Genomic DNA, 14,271 nt, shown 5'->3' with positions numbered 1-14,271 from the left:
GTCTCTTGTGTTGCGGGGCGGCCGAAAGAATCTGCTTTCGAAGACCTTCAGCAAATTATATGCCAACATAAATAAGATAGACGAATCTTGACTCACAGCAACAAACATGAGGGAGATGTTTGCTATATGATGACTTTCACAAGTTGCTCACTCCCCTCGGTCTGGAAACCATGATGTCATCTACCCACAAAGCTGTTTTTTGGGCCAAAGAGCTATATTTCATCATTGTTGCAACTATCAAGGGGGGTCAGCAATTTGTGCAAGTCACCGATACCACATTCAGCAAGCCGTGTCAAGGCACAGTTCTCTAACCAAGGCGGAATGTGGTGATGCAAATTCTTAAGGTCCACTGAGCGAGAGGTAAGCGAGAAGATTGGCACCACAAGTATGACACGAGTGATTTTGCAGTGCTCATTCCATCTCAATTATGTCGCCTTCTCTTGAAAATCGGCAGCTGCGATTATGATCAGCCAATATCAGGGACGCTCAATGACGACTAATACTCTGGAACCTGTGGATAAGACGATTTCTTTGCATGCGCCAAGTGATTAGAAGATTGAGGCGGCCTCCCCGGTAACGAGTCTCGACAGAGTCACATACTAGTCAAACTCTGCTTGTTTGGGACAGCCATGATCAGAGTTGTCAACAGACTAATCAAGTCAAATCAAGTCTTGTGAACGGCCCTAATATTGGGACGTGCACGCTGACACAGATCAGATGGTGCTCCGTGAAGAGGACTTGATTTGACTTGATTCGTTTGTTGCCAACTCTGGCCATGATCCTTGTAAGTGGATCACAACATACCATGCTATCGAACCGGATACTGACTTTAAGATTCAAGATAATGAGATCGCTCCAGCGGCTTCTATTATACTTTAGTGAATTTTCATCATAACAGCTGCTTCAGATTTTGACGGCTTTGTTGTACTCGGAGGTCAGACCTTTGGTCTCAACTTCGAGGAGTTTGCGCTTGAGATTGGTGAGATGATCCTCAATGACATGAACCTCACTCAGAGAACCAAGATTGCTACAACCCAGACGAAAACTGTCAGTTCGACAACTTGAAGCTTAAGCAGAGCGACTAGATATACAAGCTTATCAAGGAAGGCTTTCCTTGTGGCGTCAAAAAGGATTGAAACTCCGCAGCGATCGAAGCTGGGGTTCGTGATTTCGGGGAAGCAGTGAAGTGGCCGATAAGGTCCGACAGGCGCATAAGCTTGAGCTTTGACTGGATACGGCAGCACGAAAAACATCTTGTTCCATACGGACCACCCCCGAAAAGGGCCGTTCGGTGTCTATGACTGCCATACGTACCGACCAAATGGGCTCTCCGTCTTTCGTTTTTATATCGATGTCATCTGCCGCCGTGCACTCGATTTGTCTCTCTACCCTTCTCAGTCTCAATACAACATACCCACTTCACTGCCTTTCGCAACGAGGCTCTAGACAGACGCAAACGACTGTATTCATTACACTGCGTTCTCAGCACAACCACGGCCGATATCTTCCAATCCCAGGTATGCACTCTGCTTACAAGTCACACCACTCTCCACTCGAAGATCTCGTTACTGCGCAGGGAGTCAGAGTATGGAAGCGAATTCCCAGCCCCGCTTGTACGACAAGCGTACGAAAACAACGCAGCCTTGCTGCAACGCATCTCGGAAATCAGCGACAACTGGCCGCAGCACTGCTTCCAACATCACTTGAGACGATATAAAAAGCAATCTCGTACAGAAATAAGAACTGTGAATGGCCACAACAAGAGGTGGAGAGGCGTGGCATCCTCTAAAGCGTGAAACACTATTGCAGCAACCATGTATGGCATATGTTGTGTACAGCAGCACACCCAAAGCCTCACCGCCATTCCAACAAGACTTACAGGCTACCACATTCTGCGCGCAAACCCTCGAGGTTCAGCTGTTCATGCCACAAACCAATCATCACGGCTGCTGCACGACAATCACGACAGTCATGTCACCTGAACACCAAGATACCGTGATCGACGGGTCAATGCACGCGTCGGCTCAATGCACGCGTCAGCTCAGTGCACGCGTCGGCTCAATGCACGCGATCACCATAACACACATATTTCCTCAACACCATAACTCCACCAAATCATGTCTGTTTTTAATGCGCTTGAAACAGCACGTGCAGCTGCACCTGGCAAACAGACCTGCTACCAAAAACTCGCTGATCAGATGGGGTTCCTGCGGTTCATGTTGTTGCGCAATGATCGAGGCGTTACTATGGGTGATTTTTCATAATACCTTGGACATCAGCTGATCCAACCAATCAATGGATGCCCATGCGTAGGTCTCGTACTGCACGCGTATTTATAAGTATATCTGCCAAAACCTTGCCCTCATCAAATTGCTGCCCCTCTGCAAACCCCAACATAGGGGACAAACTTAGAAAAAGGGTACAGATAGATCTCTTATACTACTTTGCACCTTCTGTATACCTTGCAGCAGCTCTAAAAGACTTTGCGTTGTGTGCCAGCGTGTGTGGCCTCATCTCATCGTGTCACATGATGTCCAAGGTATTATGAAAACCGTCATATCCCACATGCAGAGGCAGACTTGCAATGCTGCAAACTCAACCCACAACAGGAGCGTGAGCTACAAGGCAAATTGTTATTGGAATCTCACTTGCTCTCAAGCAAGGCAGTATACTCTGTACTACTCATTGCAACCAGTCACCACGGTCTTTGACTAGACAACTACCTGACTATTACAAAGGTTATTACAACCCGCCCAGATAGTCTACCCTTGACCACCCAAGCTTTGCTTCAGTGACTGTCAATCCCTATGGCTTTCTGTACCTCTGCTCATCCCTGAGAACCAATTGACTAGTGTCTACAAGCTTTGCTTAAGGCACAAATTGTAACAGTGACATCTCCAAGTTATACCAAAGGGTAAGCACAAAAATACTTAAGCAAGTATTCTTTGTGTAGTATAATATATATAGTGCCAGCCAGCCAGCTTTGCCTCTAGCTGCTGTAAGCTAGTCTGCCCCACAGCCTTGCTGTGTGCAGAGTCGTTACAGCATACACCCACTGGATCCTTCTCCTGTACTTGATCGCTGGACAAAACAAGTGAGCAAGATGCCTCATTCTCCATCTCCATTTGATGGAAGTCAGTGGCAAGAAGCTGACCAACTTTTTGACAGTTTGGTGAAGGACCTGGCTGCAGAAGGTGTAAAGAAGCTGAAGCGCTTGCTCCACCACATGGCTGCTCAAATTAACCTACTTACTGCAGAAATCAAAGGGCTCTGGGCAGCAGTTTTGCAGCAAAAGCCCTCTAAGAAGGCTAGAGTAACCCTTGACTTGCAGCAGCAGAAGGAGTACCGCAGCGCAGCTGTGCTCTACTCCCCTTGCAAAGTAAGAGAAGCTCATTATTGCAGGAAGGTCAACAAGCACACTAAACTAGAAGAAGTTGCACAGAGAGTTAAGGATAAGCAAGAACAGGCTAACAAGAAGCTCCAAGAGGAGAGGGAGAAGGAGGACAGGCATGTAGTGTGAGTAGAGCGCATTGCAAGGAACAAGCCCATTTGTGAGGAAAAGGCTGCTGAAACGAAGCGCAAGAAAGAGGAACACACTGCCGCAAGAGCTCTACTATTATCCCAATTAGGCAAGCGCAAAGCTTCACAGAAGCCTCCTGCAAAGCCTCATAAGAAACTAAGGCATTCTGCAGGTGATGTGCGTAGTGTTGTTGCGGAGGAGCCTGCACCTGTACCTTGCACTCACACCACCTGCAGTGGCCACCTTGCAACACAAAAGTATTAATTTGAAGCTAGGAACATTGTCGCGTAGGCCTATAGAACACTCCACCAAGAAATCTTGTGATAATTGCCATTGTGTGTGGCTCTACAGCTTCATTTTTGTGGTGTTGATATGTTGGATGCGCGTGCATTGACCCGACGCGTGCATTGACCCGTCGATTACGGTAATCGCCGCCGCCTGTCGGGAGGCTATGATTTTTGCCCGCGATGCAGACGCTCCACTTGCTGGCTGTAGCACGATAAGTCTTGATCCTTCGAGGCGCCAGGTTCTACTCTACCCATCAGGTTCATTCGAGAACTTGAACACTCTTCAATCCGCCTTTGCCTCCAATCTGCAATCGCTCGTTTTGTCAGCATCCACCGAATACCCCGAACTGTGGTTCGACATCACGTCCCCGCGCAGTATTCACAATAGGCTTTGGTTTTCCAGTTCCGCAACACCATAAGCTGCTGCCAATTGCAGGCAACGATGAGGAAGCTTTGAGCGTCGAAGATGAGGCTGAGGTTGACACCCTACAACCCTGTCATGCAGTCAGCCGTTGCGGGCCGGCCCTTACTGGCGACCCACCGTTCAAAGGCTGATAGCGCATGATCGCGAGGCCTCGATTCATTTTCGAGTTCCCGATTGGTGTTTGATAAGAGGTGCGATGTGAACTGTCGATTGTAGTACTATTGAAGGGAGAATATCTACTGTGCGGAAGCACGGGTGATGTCTAACGAGCTGACCAATGAGAGCGCAGCATCTACGCGGACAGTGTTCCGCAGCGCTGATGGTTACGCTGGTTCTGCGGAGCAGAGCATGTACATTTGCGCGGTTCAAACCATGCGAACATTGTTGGATTGTCGGAACGAGTTCCATTCATTTTCTTCAACCAGGTGGACGAGCAATAGAAGGTTTGTGTTCCGACAACCCCACGCCCTGCGTCCAATGTACGTGCCCTTCGCCTCATCACCGGTACCAGACGCGGGATGGCGCATGTTAACTCTCGAGTTCCGATCAAGAAGGCTGTTCCCTCACATCATCCTTTGCGCAAACCCCTAGCACAGATCTCGATGTCGGCACGGGCGCACCTAGCACCGGCATGCTGAACGCCAATGGCACGCATCTATTGCTCCGTCTTTCGGTCCGTTGCGTCTGCCATCAAGCAGAAAACACTTCTATTCGAGCTTGCAAAATTTATTCCTATGCTGTGTTGCCACCCCTGCAGGTCCGGAGGCATTTCTATCAACTTCCCACTTTGTATTGCAAGATTCGGGAAAATGCATATATGCCTGACAACCCAGGTCAATGAGGAAGGTCACCCTCAACATAGCTGGATCATACAAACTGAAAATGACCTACAACCATGTCGCTACCCTTCCTTTCCTCCTCGACGCCACTCACCTTACGCCTGAAGAGGTTGCCGAGCGAGACGCGAACCCAGCCCTGTGGGCTGCGAGACGATATGGACAGCCGGAGCACATCTTCAAAGCAGCGGGTAAGTACGCTTCCTCAGTTCTACACTCTCGACTGACGTCAACCAGCCGAGCGCCACGGACAGGGTTCGTCGAAGACTGGACATACAACGTTCTTAGCAGCACATACCCACGATTCTCTAGCCTCAGCCAACCCGTCTCCACTTCGAACAGCGCCGCCAACAGCCACCTCTTCGCCTTTACAAAGTGCACAGCCTTTACAGAGACAACATTCATATTCGTCTAAGCAAATGCAGACATCATCTCCACCCAGTCCATCTTGTCAATCCGGTCCATCGAGTCCTCACGGATCTTCTCCGTCAGGCTCGTACTTCTCGACTATCCTCTCAACAGAACTGTCCCAGGAGAGGCTGGGCGATGTTCAGCCTCCACACTCACATGGAGACACGACAGGCGGCCAGTCACATACCGATGCAATTTTCATCGCCCCTTCACAGCAACAAATCACGGGACATACAGAGCCAACGTCGAGCAAGAAGAAGGGCAAGATGCGGGTGCAGAGTGCTACTGAACGATTGAGTTGATCTCAAGAAGGATATACTGGAGAGGCCTTGAACGGGACTGTCCATTCAAGATGATAATAGGTACATGCACTTTCAAGGTGTTCGATGCGGCGATGAAGGAAAAGGGAGGCTAACGCATATCGCTCAATATATCTGTTGACAGGCAAACCTTGGCGCACATCACTGCACGATCTTGATTACAGGCTCGCAGATCTCTCTATCGGGAGCTTGAAAATTGTTTTTTTAAGAAACTGGATCGGTCGGTAGGCAAAGGTACAATGGAAACTGGTGTCAGCCATGCCACGTATAATAGCATCATGAAGAAAATACCTTATCCTCAACTTTCCTCCGCACGACTTGAATGGACCATTTTGGCATATCTCAGGCCAACAGCCATCATTAATTGACACAGGCTCACCAACCCATCTCACGATGCGTGTCATCTTCGTCCTAATTAGAATCTATATTGTCTATCTCCTACAAAACGCCCAAGTAAACAATTACATCCGCACTGTTATCGCGCTATCAGCGCGTCTCAAATTGACTCTCAGTCTCCAACCACGTCGCAAAGTCCTTCAACTCAGGGTTCATCTGTTTCAACACAGGGATATCGACACCAAAACCCACATCTCTGAACCATTTAAACATATACCCCAGATCCTTGATCATTGTATTGATAGCACCTGCAAGGAACCTGAAGGTAGTTGGCAGGCTCTGGCCCGTCTTCTCCGCAAAGATGGTCTTGAATTGCGTGTACGTGAGTTCGTCACCTGCGAGTGAGATCTTCCGGCCTTTGTATTCATCAGGCTTTGCAAAGGCCTCGGCGGCGAAGAATCCAATGTCACTTATTGCGACGAGCTGCAGCGTCTGCTCTTTCTTTAGGGTCATCTCCCAACTTGTCGAAAACACCTTCCCCAGGAAGCCGGGGACCAGATTCTCGAAGAATGCAACGGGGCGCAGGATCGTCCAGGCCATCTCGCTATTCGACTCTGTGACTTTACTGAAAAGATACTGCTCAATCCGGTGTTTACTGGCGAAATGCGGGACGGGTGTTGCATCGTTATCTGAGCGGGGGCCGCCGCGGTCGACAGAGGAATAGACGAAGTGCTTGACGCCGTTCTTGATGGATGCATCGATCAAGGCTTTACCCTGCCTTTCTTCTGTTTGCGGGCTTGCTCCGTTCCCAATTGCCACCTTGTGAAGCCACTTAGCAAATACTTGTCCAAATTGCGTTGAGATACTAACTTGTACACTGAAGACACCCCAGATTGGGAGCTTGGAAGCTTGTTTGGCTTTCTGGAAGACGTCGTCCACAGCGTCGAGATCGCCAGTTATAAGCTTAATCTTTGGCGATCTGGATTGAAGCTTTTGTGCAGATGCAGATTGTGCGTCTCGGGTGAGTGCGAGGATCTCTAAATCGGCATTTGCTTTGAGCAAGGCGTTGATGACTGATCCGCCTTGCTTGCCAGTAGCGCCGGTGATTAGTAGTGCTTTCGACATTGGATTTGTTCGAAGAATCGTGAAGCTGTATAAATAGTGAAAGGCCGATTGTGTGAGTTATAGTTGCTTGGAGGTGGGTGTACTTTACAAATGTTCTTATAGTTGGGCTGTATGGTATAATGAGAAACCCGAGCCTTACGTTTTTCAGCTGGCGGGGCAATGCAACACCGACAAAGCGACTCACCGAGTACCCTTTCCTGTTGCATTACAAAGCTTATGACAACATCAAAGCATGCGCACTGCTCATACCGTAACATGCAACATACGCTCCCTGCGAAACAATGGAGACCTTTGAATATATCGGTGGGTCGTTGCAGGCGCAAGGCCTCTGTCGCATGGATTCGTACCAGAAACACTGATACTGTTGACGTTTCCTTCAATTCGAGATGCACTGGCTTTCCTTCGAACATGTTCGTAAACTGGAACAGTCAAACGGATTTATAAGCATGGTGCCGTATACGCTTGACCTGACTGACCTGACTATGCCCGCGGCAAAGGGGTGGGGGCTGTTGCTGTTTAGTCAGCCATCGGCGTTTAAATAACTTAGAGGCAGCGACGACCGCCAAACAACAAACAATCTGCAACACTCAGGGTCGATCAGGCACCACCAGTCATTTGGGTGAAGCTGCGACTATTTCGTGATGTTCCGAAACTCGTCTTGTGTAAGCTCACTCCGCGCTTGTCATTATTAAACGCCAGCATTCATCTCACTCTGTCACCGGACCCAATGCAGCTGCAGCTTCAAGCAGACCTCAATGACAACACGAGTATTGAATCATAGAACACTCTGTATGTCTTAAGGAAGGATTGCAATTGTAGCTCTGTGATCAAGGATAAGCGGCTGAGCAGTACTTCCCAGGATATGTCATCAAAAAGTGATTACTTGTTGAAACAGCTTCAGCACACCCCAAAGCCGTGCTAGGCTAAGTTGTGACATTGGTATTCAAAGCTGTCTGTGTATTCTTTGTACCTGTCATAAGCCTAAACGTTACCGCAGTCGTCGCCAGCAGTAGACTCGCCTACAAACGCCTTAAACCATGATTCACGATATGACCACAACCAAGTCTGTTAGGCCATATCGATGGTATTCTGTGCGCCCCTGGCAATCCTACGTACTATCAGCACCCGATTCCGTTGATTCGATACCTTGTCTAGCAACGACTTACCTTGTTACACGGCTTCAGCTCCCGCACCTATACCATGGACATGCTGAATGTTGTTGTTGTCCCATCCGTTATAGTTATAGATGACTATAGTCGTGGCTGGACCGGCAGGCTCTTTCAAAGAGAACTTCATAGTTAGGGTTAAAGGTCTTACCAAGCTGTATTCGGATTGAAGCACACATCGAATTCCTTTCATCTACGGGTCCTGGCTCACAACGCCTTTGTGCCATGTCGCACACCGCTCGTGACGGCGCCATTCGCTGGCGAAAGATGCCTGTACCATTCAAAATGCTGCACAAGGGAGAGATGGAACTGATTAACTCGGGAGCAATGAGTAGTACAGAGTATACTGTCTGGCTTGAGAGCAAGTGAGATTCCAATAACAAAGTTGATTGACAAGGTTGAACACGAACCATAAGGGTTGTGTTCCTACTTGCTTATATACAGTCCACAAGATCTGCTTGTTGACAAGCGGATTTGGTCCTGGCCTATCCGGATGGATTGCGCGAGGACTCACAACATCCGGCCATAGGATTTTGTGGGGCATCCATATACTAACCTAGATAGGCAGGTGGTCATAGAAATGCAAGGATTAGTGCATAGGTCTATGGCCAAGTGCAGCTATAATAGGTAAACTCTAAAAAGTATTTTGAACGTGTTTAGAACATGCTTAAGTAGAACAACTAATTATATAGCTGTACCTAAGATTACTATACTATATGTAGCTTTATATAATATATATTAGCTAAGTAACCTTACCTAAGCTACATAGTAGGCATAGATAATACTTAAGAAAGATATAGAATACTCTAGATGATCTGAATACTTTCCAAACATGTTCTAAACACGTTCTTAACATGTTCTTAACACGCTTCACTTATATGCATCAGACCTAGATAGGCTAAAATGGATTAAGCGAGATTAATCAGCTACTAAGTGGCCAGTCGCCGAAATCCTATGGCCAGATGACATGCGTCCTGGGGATTGCGCCTTGTTGACGAGCATTGCGTCATGCTTGTTGACGAGCTCGTCATGTGAGTCTGCCTGAACCCATTAGGCGCCAGCCGGGCGGCCTTGTCGTGCTGCGCCTCCTCCCAGGCTTCCGTGTTTGGTTGGTGGTTACTTATTGCCCGTTGTCCTATCGTGAGACGTGGGATCGTAACAGCGTTCTGCGCATTCAGTGATGTTGCGCACTGCCTGCCGAGACACGGTAGCGCCAAGCGACCCCATGTTTCGAGTCCCTGAGCGCGTCATCGTCGCGGAGCATCTACCACGTCTTTGTGCCAAGTTGTGGCTTTTCGCGCTCACAACTTGTAAACTTTGCCCGTAGTCTCCTCCTCCAGAGCCACCATGCCCCCTAGATACAAAGTTGTCCCCCTCTGGCCCGCCGCCCGTGACGACGCGCCGGCAGCACCGTCTCACCACCGCCGAATGCGCCGCAGCGGCCTCGCCCCGCCCGCATCGCTGCTTTTGCAGCAACCTCGAAGAATGTCGCGGGCTGACCGCGAGGCCATGCGTCTCGCCGAGTTGCTAGCCTCGTCGAGCCCTCTGCCGCCCCCGCCCACGCTGAGGGACGTGGACCAGCTGGTCAAGACGCCGGGCAAGGGTTGGACACTTGCTCAGGATACCCAGAAGGTTTGCATGCTGACGTGATATACGTGTATAGAGAAGAAGAAGAAGTCCAAGTCGAAGAAGTGCGCTGAGCGCAAAGCTCGGGTCGAGAAGAAGACCGACTCGTCGCCCCCTGCTGCCGCCCACCAGCCCCGCCGCACTTCTCGCGAGATCGAGGAGATGTTTGCTGCGCTGGAGCTCATGCCCACCAGTAGCCCGCTGCCTCCGCGCCCCAGAACCCGGACAGAGGAGGAGCTGGCTGCAAGGGCTGAGGGTTGGCTCCCTTCTAGATTATGAGTGTTTGTGAAGTGACCTTACTGATGTGATAATGTGTAGAGATGCGGGCCGAGTATGCTGCTGCCGCCGAACTGGCGAAGAAGAATGCGCCGCACGACTCTCGCTGCCATCGTCTTCGTCCCGCTTTGGTCGAAAAGCTTTCGAACGAGGGGAAGAAGAAGGTGCTGCGCGTGCAGACAAAGGCGCAGTGGCTGGGCCTAGGCGCGCGCGCAAAAGCTGCTGTGGCAGAGCTTGAGTGCATGCAAGGTGTGACTGAATTGTGGCCGGAAGGCTGCATACATTTGGTTCGTTGTCGATGCTAACATCTGAAATAGCTGCCCCCTGCACCCCTACTCCTCGTTCTCGCGCTCTGTGCAGGGATCTGACCCCTCTGCCCACTCCCGATGAAAGCTCCCTCTTCGTCACCTATGTAGACTAGATTGATCTGCTCTCCCTGGTTCTTCACCACGAATATACTTTCTGCACCTCACATACATACTTTCTCCCACATATTTACTAGTCATCTTGATAGGATGCATTTGTATCGATTGATGTCTAGGACGGAAGCTGCTGGTTACAGCTGACAAGGACAGGTCAGACTTCATCGATGTCGAACCTCGAGCTGGTCATACGTCTAGCCTTTGGTTAAGCCAGGACGATAGTTTTCGCACTTACTGCCGTGATGAGGGAGCCACATTCAGTCAGGCATGAGCATCAAGATTTTCCTTGCCGTATAATGATTGGCAGTACTCAACTGAGCATGAGTGGTCCAGCTGGAGTGCACGACTGCATGATTTGCCGACTTCATGCCAAAGTCTCTCTACTTCGCCGATTTTGTGCTTCTCAGTAAAGACTGTGCCTACCACTGCCATCGAGTAGCGTTATCAACCTGCCCAATCGATGTGAGAAGTTGCGTTTCTTGAAGTGTCCGGAGCGGGCCCTGGCGCCTTCACTTTGCGCACCACCAGTCCGACCACAGTCAGTGAACAAGCTTCTTCCTGATTTCTCTTCACCTCGCTTAGGAAGCTACGCTGCTTCACTTGGATTTTCGTTTTCTCGAAACACACAACCTTCGTCCTGGACTCTCTCCCTCCTCATCTCAGCAACCCACAAGCTTTTCTGCATACCGGTGCTGTGCATTTCCGCGAAGATGCCGCCTAAGCGCAAGATCCAGGCCATTCGTCCAGGCTTCAACAAGTACGGCTTCAGAGTCAGGAAGCCTGAGAATGGAAGACCCGTCCAGAAGGCAGTAGGACCTTCGAAATATACCCAGCCCAAGGCGTCACCGAGTGAGACAAAACCAAAGGCAACACCAAAGATACCCAAAGTCAAGCAGACCGCCAACCTGGCACGGTCCAAAGAACACGGTAGAAAGCCTTGTCAGTACTGCAGGAAGTCCCACGTCATTGACAGCGTGACAGTGAGTACAGAACACGCTGATGACAGGACGACGGCTCTCGTCGACCATTCTCAGCATCCATCGTTTTTGACTATATCAGCGCCATCACATACATTGTTTACTAGGAAGACAGCACCATCAAACACAATTGCGAGGGCTCAGGTCATATTGATGGATGGATCCCCATCCAGTGCTGCCGAAACGCCTGCATCGACACCCTTTGTAAGGCCATCAGCAACAAAGTCGGCGGTCAGGGCGTCGGCAAAAGCTACACTGAGTTTCACCCCGGTCGTACGCTCGAAAGTCACGAAGTCACGAGGATCTTCGTTCAAACAGACAGCAAGGCTGGCCAATCCACAGGAAGCCGGTAGGGATCGACCTGAATGTCGCTCGAGTGTGACATTGCTAACGGCACTATAGCGAGTACGAAGAGCGCTACCCACGCAGAAAGCGCTCTCAACGACCAGCTCAGCACCAATGGATCCAGACTGCAGAGGGCAACTCGAAGCATCGTTCCTGTCAACCTTGAGGCTTCCATAACCAGCCCGCAGACCGCGGAAACGACATCCGAGAAGACAACAGTAACGACTGCAGACTTTACAGTGGTGGCGCCTCTCGTCCAGCCCTTCGCTACCTCTTCGATTTTTGATCTCCAGTCGAGAGCTAGCTCGCGGACGACTCCAACCGAGCTAGCGAGATCTTCAACGATGGATCCTGCAAGAATGGCGGAGCTGAAGATGGGTATGGTTGGCTCAGCAGAAAGGCCGACTTCTGAAGCACCGACGATGGCTCTAGATGGCGGTACAGATGCAGAAATCCTCTCCTTGGAAACTTCGTCGCCGAAAGTTCTGGCCGTGCGGTCTCTTTCGCCGATGACAGATCGCAGAGAGATGTCCAGGACGCATTTCGAACGCACACCGTCCTATATCCGTCAGCTACAAGGGGCTGCTCACTCCCCCGATACGGGCATTGGCCAGACTGAGCCGATGCACTTGGACACGGACGATCGCACCATCCCTCTCGCACTTTGTGGACGCCCAGATTTCGAGGTGCGTCAGGAGTCAACATCCGTTCAAACTCAGGTTTTTCGAGCTGCCTCCATGGTCTCAGCCAGTGCTTTTAGGCCAGCTTTCACACTAACATCGTCGATTCCAAAATTAGTGATGTCGTCGGGCGGGTATGACGAGTATGTGATGACAACAACAATTCGTGTGCCACACGGCAAAACTTTTGATCCTCCACAGGTATCGATTGCATTGCCGACTCGTAGACCTGCACTTGGGCTCAGCAAGGATGCAACAATCTTATCAGAGAAGCCTCAGCACGCTCATGTTGACAGCTCTGATGACAGCTCTGACGATGAGCCGTTGATGAATCGTGTCGCCGCGAGAACAGCTAATCACCTTCAAAACATTGCGAGGACAAATTCGGGTGGAGTATATTTCGGAGGCAGTGATAGTCAGCAGTCGTCACTTTTCGCACCTGCGACAGCACCGAAAGTCCCACTTACTCTGGGCTCGGTAGCTAGCAGAAGATGCCCTGCAGCCCACACTGCAGCAGCTCCCAAGCATCTCGAGGCTGTAGCTTCCGAGGAACAAAGATTTGCCCGGCGCAAGCCAGCGAGGGGTCGTACCCCAACACCATTCCGTCGAGGAAGCCCCTTCCACCGACTTACGCCCAGCCGTCTTCGCACTCCAGCTCGCCACGCTACCCCGTCTCACCGCTTGACTCCTTTCCGCCGAGCCACCCCAGATCGCCCTCGTCCGGCGCCCCTCAAGTCAACTACCGTCCGCCGTAAGGAGCAATGGAAGAAAACGATGTCCCACCTGGCAGACTACCAACGTTGCCGCCAGCTCCCCCCCCGTCGACCTATCTTTCAGCAAGCCGTTAGGGAGTCTATTGCGCTCGCACGTCTCGAAACCTTCTGGAAGATCCTTTCTGATCTTATTGCAAATAAGAAAGTATTTGACCGCGGTATGTGGGACCACTGGGAGAATCTCAGTACATGTGTACGGTTGATCAACGAGAGGTTGGTCGAGGGAGAGAAGTTTGGAGGGGAGGAGAGTGAGGCGGCGGCGAAGGAGCTGACGAGGCAGCGAATGGTCATATTCACTGGAAATGGGAAGTTGATGCTGACGAGGAACGCACTGTCAACGCGCTTGAGTTAGCTGTGTTTGTGGATCTGAGGAGCAAGTTTGGAAAGGAAGTTTTGGTACTGGTTTAAAGAGAGGGAACCAATCAGAGCATAGACACAGATACCGATATTGGACTACATTGTGCTTGCGCTCATATCCATCGATAACGCAAGCTATGACATACCGATCCTAATCTGCCGACTCGTACAGCTCCAGATTTCCGTTCCCGAGAGGATCCAAATGAGCACGTGTGGGAGTACGGATTCAGAGATGACACTGGAAAGGTGATAAAGAGCAAGAGTATGATGAAGTAAATGGAATCGCACAAAGCGTTACGGCGCCAGGAAACGCAGGTTAGGCAGACAGCGTAGCCGCGTTCCGGCTGGTGCGGTGCAACGAGATAGCACTTTATGCAGCAGAGTGACGCG

At 50.3% G+C, this 14,271-nt stretch overlaps 6 protein-coding genes across 6 annotated transcripts; 4 read left to right on the top strand and 2 right to left on the bottom strand.

Moving 5' to 3' along the window:
• Positions 1-707: 707 nt before the first annotated feature.
• On the bottom strand, positions 708-1,284 carry BU25DRAFT_416374 (uncharacterized protein). Its single transcript, XM_033707768.1, has one exon. It carries the CDS (start codon positions 1,251-1,253, stop codon positions 1,011-1,013), a length of 243 nt encoding a protein of 80 aa, XP_033555327.1. The 5' UTR covers positions 1,254-1,284; the 3' UTR covers positions 708-1,010.
• A 109-nt stretch (positions 1,285-1,393) lies between these two features.
• BU25DRAFT_416372 (uncharacterized protein) lies at positions 1,394-2,443 on the top strand. Its single transcript, XM_033707767.1, has one exon. It carries the CDS (start codon positions 1,750-1,752, stop codon positions 2,281-2,283), a length of 534 nt encoding a protein of 177 aa, XP_033555326.1. The 5' UTR covers positions 1,394-1,749; the 3' UTR covers positions 2,284-2,443.
• A 2,664-nt stretch (positions 2,444-5,107) lies between these two features.
• BU25DRAFT_483985 (uncharacterized protein) lies at positions 5,108-5,871 on the top strand. The gene is made up of 2 exons (XM_033711181.1): positions 5,108-5,258; positions 5,305-5,871. The coding sequence occupies exons 1-2, from the start codon at positions 5,114-5,116 to the stop codon at positions 5,778-5,780; spliced, it is 621 nt and encodes a 206-aa protein (XP_033555325.1). The 5' UTR covers positions 5,108-5,113; the 3' UTR covers positions 5,781-5,871.
• A 413-nt stretch (positions 5,872-6,284) lies between these two features.
• BU25DRAFT_405008 (NAD(P)-binding protein) lies at positions 6,285-7,348 on the bottom strand (the record flags this gene model as incomplete). The annotated part of the gene is made up of 2 exons (XM_033705142.1): positions 7,005-7,348; positions 6,285-6,965 (listed from the first exon to the last, which is right to left on the bottom strand). The coding sequence occupies exons 1-2, from the start codon at positions 7,257-7,259 to the stop codon at positions 6,285-6,287; spliced, it is 936 nt and encodes a 311-aa protein (XP_033555324.1). The 5' UTR covers positions 7,260-7,348.
• Positions 7,349-9,607: 2,259 nt separating this feature from the next.
• Positions 9,608-10,388, top strand: BU25DRAFT_416370 (uncharacterized protein; the record flags this gene model as incomplete). Its single annotated transcript, XM_033707766.1, has 1 exon — positions 9,608-10,388. A coding segment is annotated over exon 1 (298 nt), but the record flags the coding sequence as incomplete, so codon positions are not given.
• A 1,071-nt stretch (positions 10,389-11,459) lies between these two features.
• BU25DRAFT_463945 (uncharacterized protein) lies at positions 11,460-13,876 on the top strand (the record flags this gene model as incomplete). Its single annotated transcript, XM_033710645.1, has 3 exons — positions 11,460-11,676; positions 11,731-12,075; positions 12,129-13,876. The coding sequence occupies 3 exons, from the start codon at positions 11,460-11,462 to the stop codon at positions 13,874-13,876; spliced, it is 2,310 nt and encodes a 769-aa protein (XP_033555322.1).
• Between the last annotated feature and the right edge of the window lie 395 nt (positions 13,877-14,271).

The sequence above is a fragment of the Macroventuria anomochaeta genome, assembly GCF_010093625.1.
Source record: "Macroventuria anomochaeta strain CBS 525.71 unplaced genomic scaffold BU25scaffold_62, whole genome shotgun sequence".
Taxonomy (NCBI): domain Eukaryota; kingdom Fungi; phylum Ascomycota; class Dothideomycetes; order Pleosporales; family Didymellaceae; genus Macroventuria; species Macroventuria anomochaeta.
The sequence above is the reverse complement of the archived record's forward strand: the minus strand, read 5'-3'. Positions and strand labels throughout refer to the sequence as shown.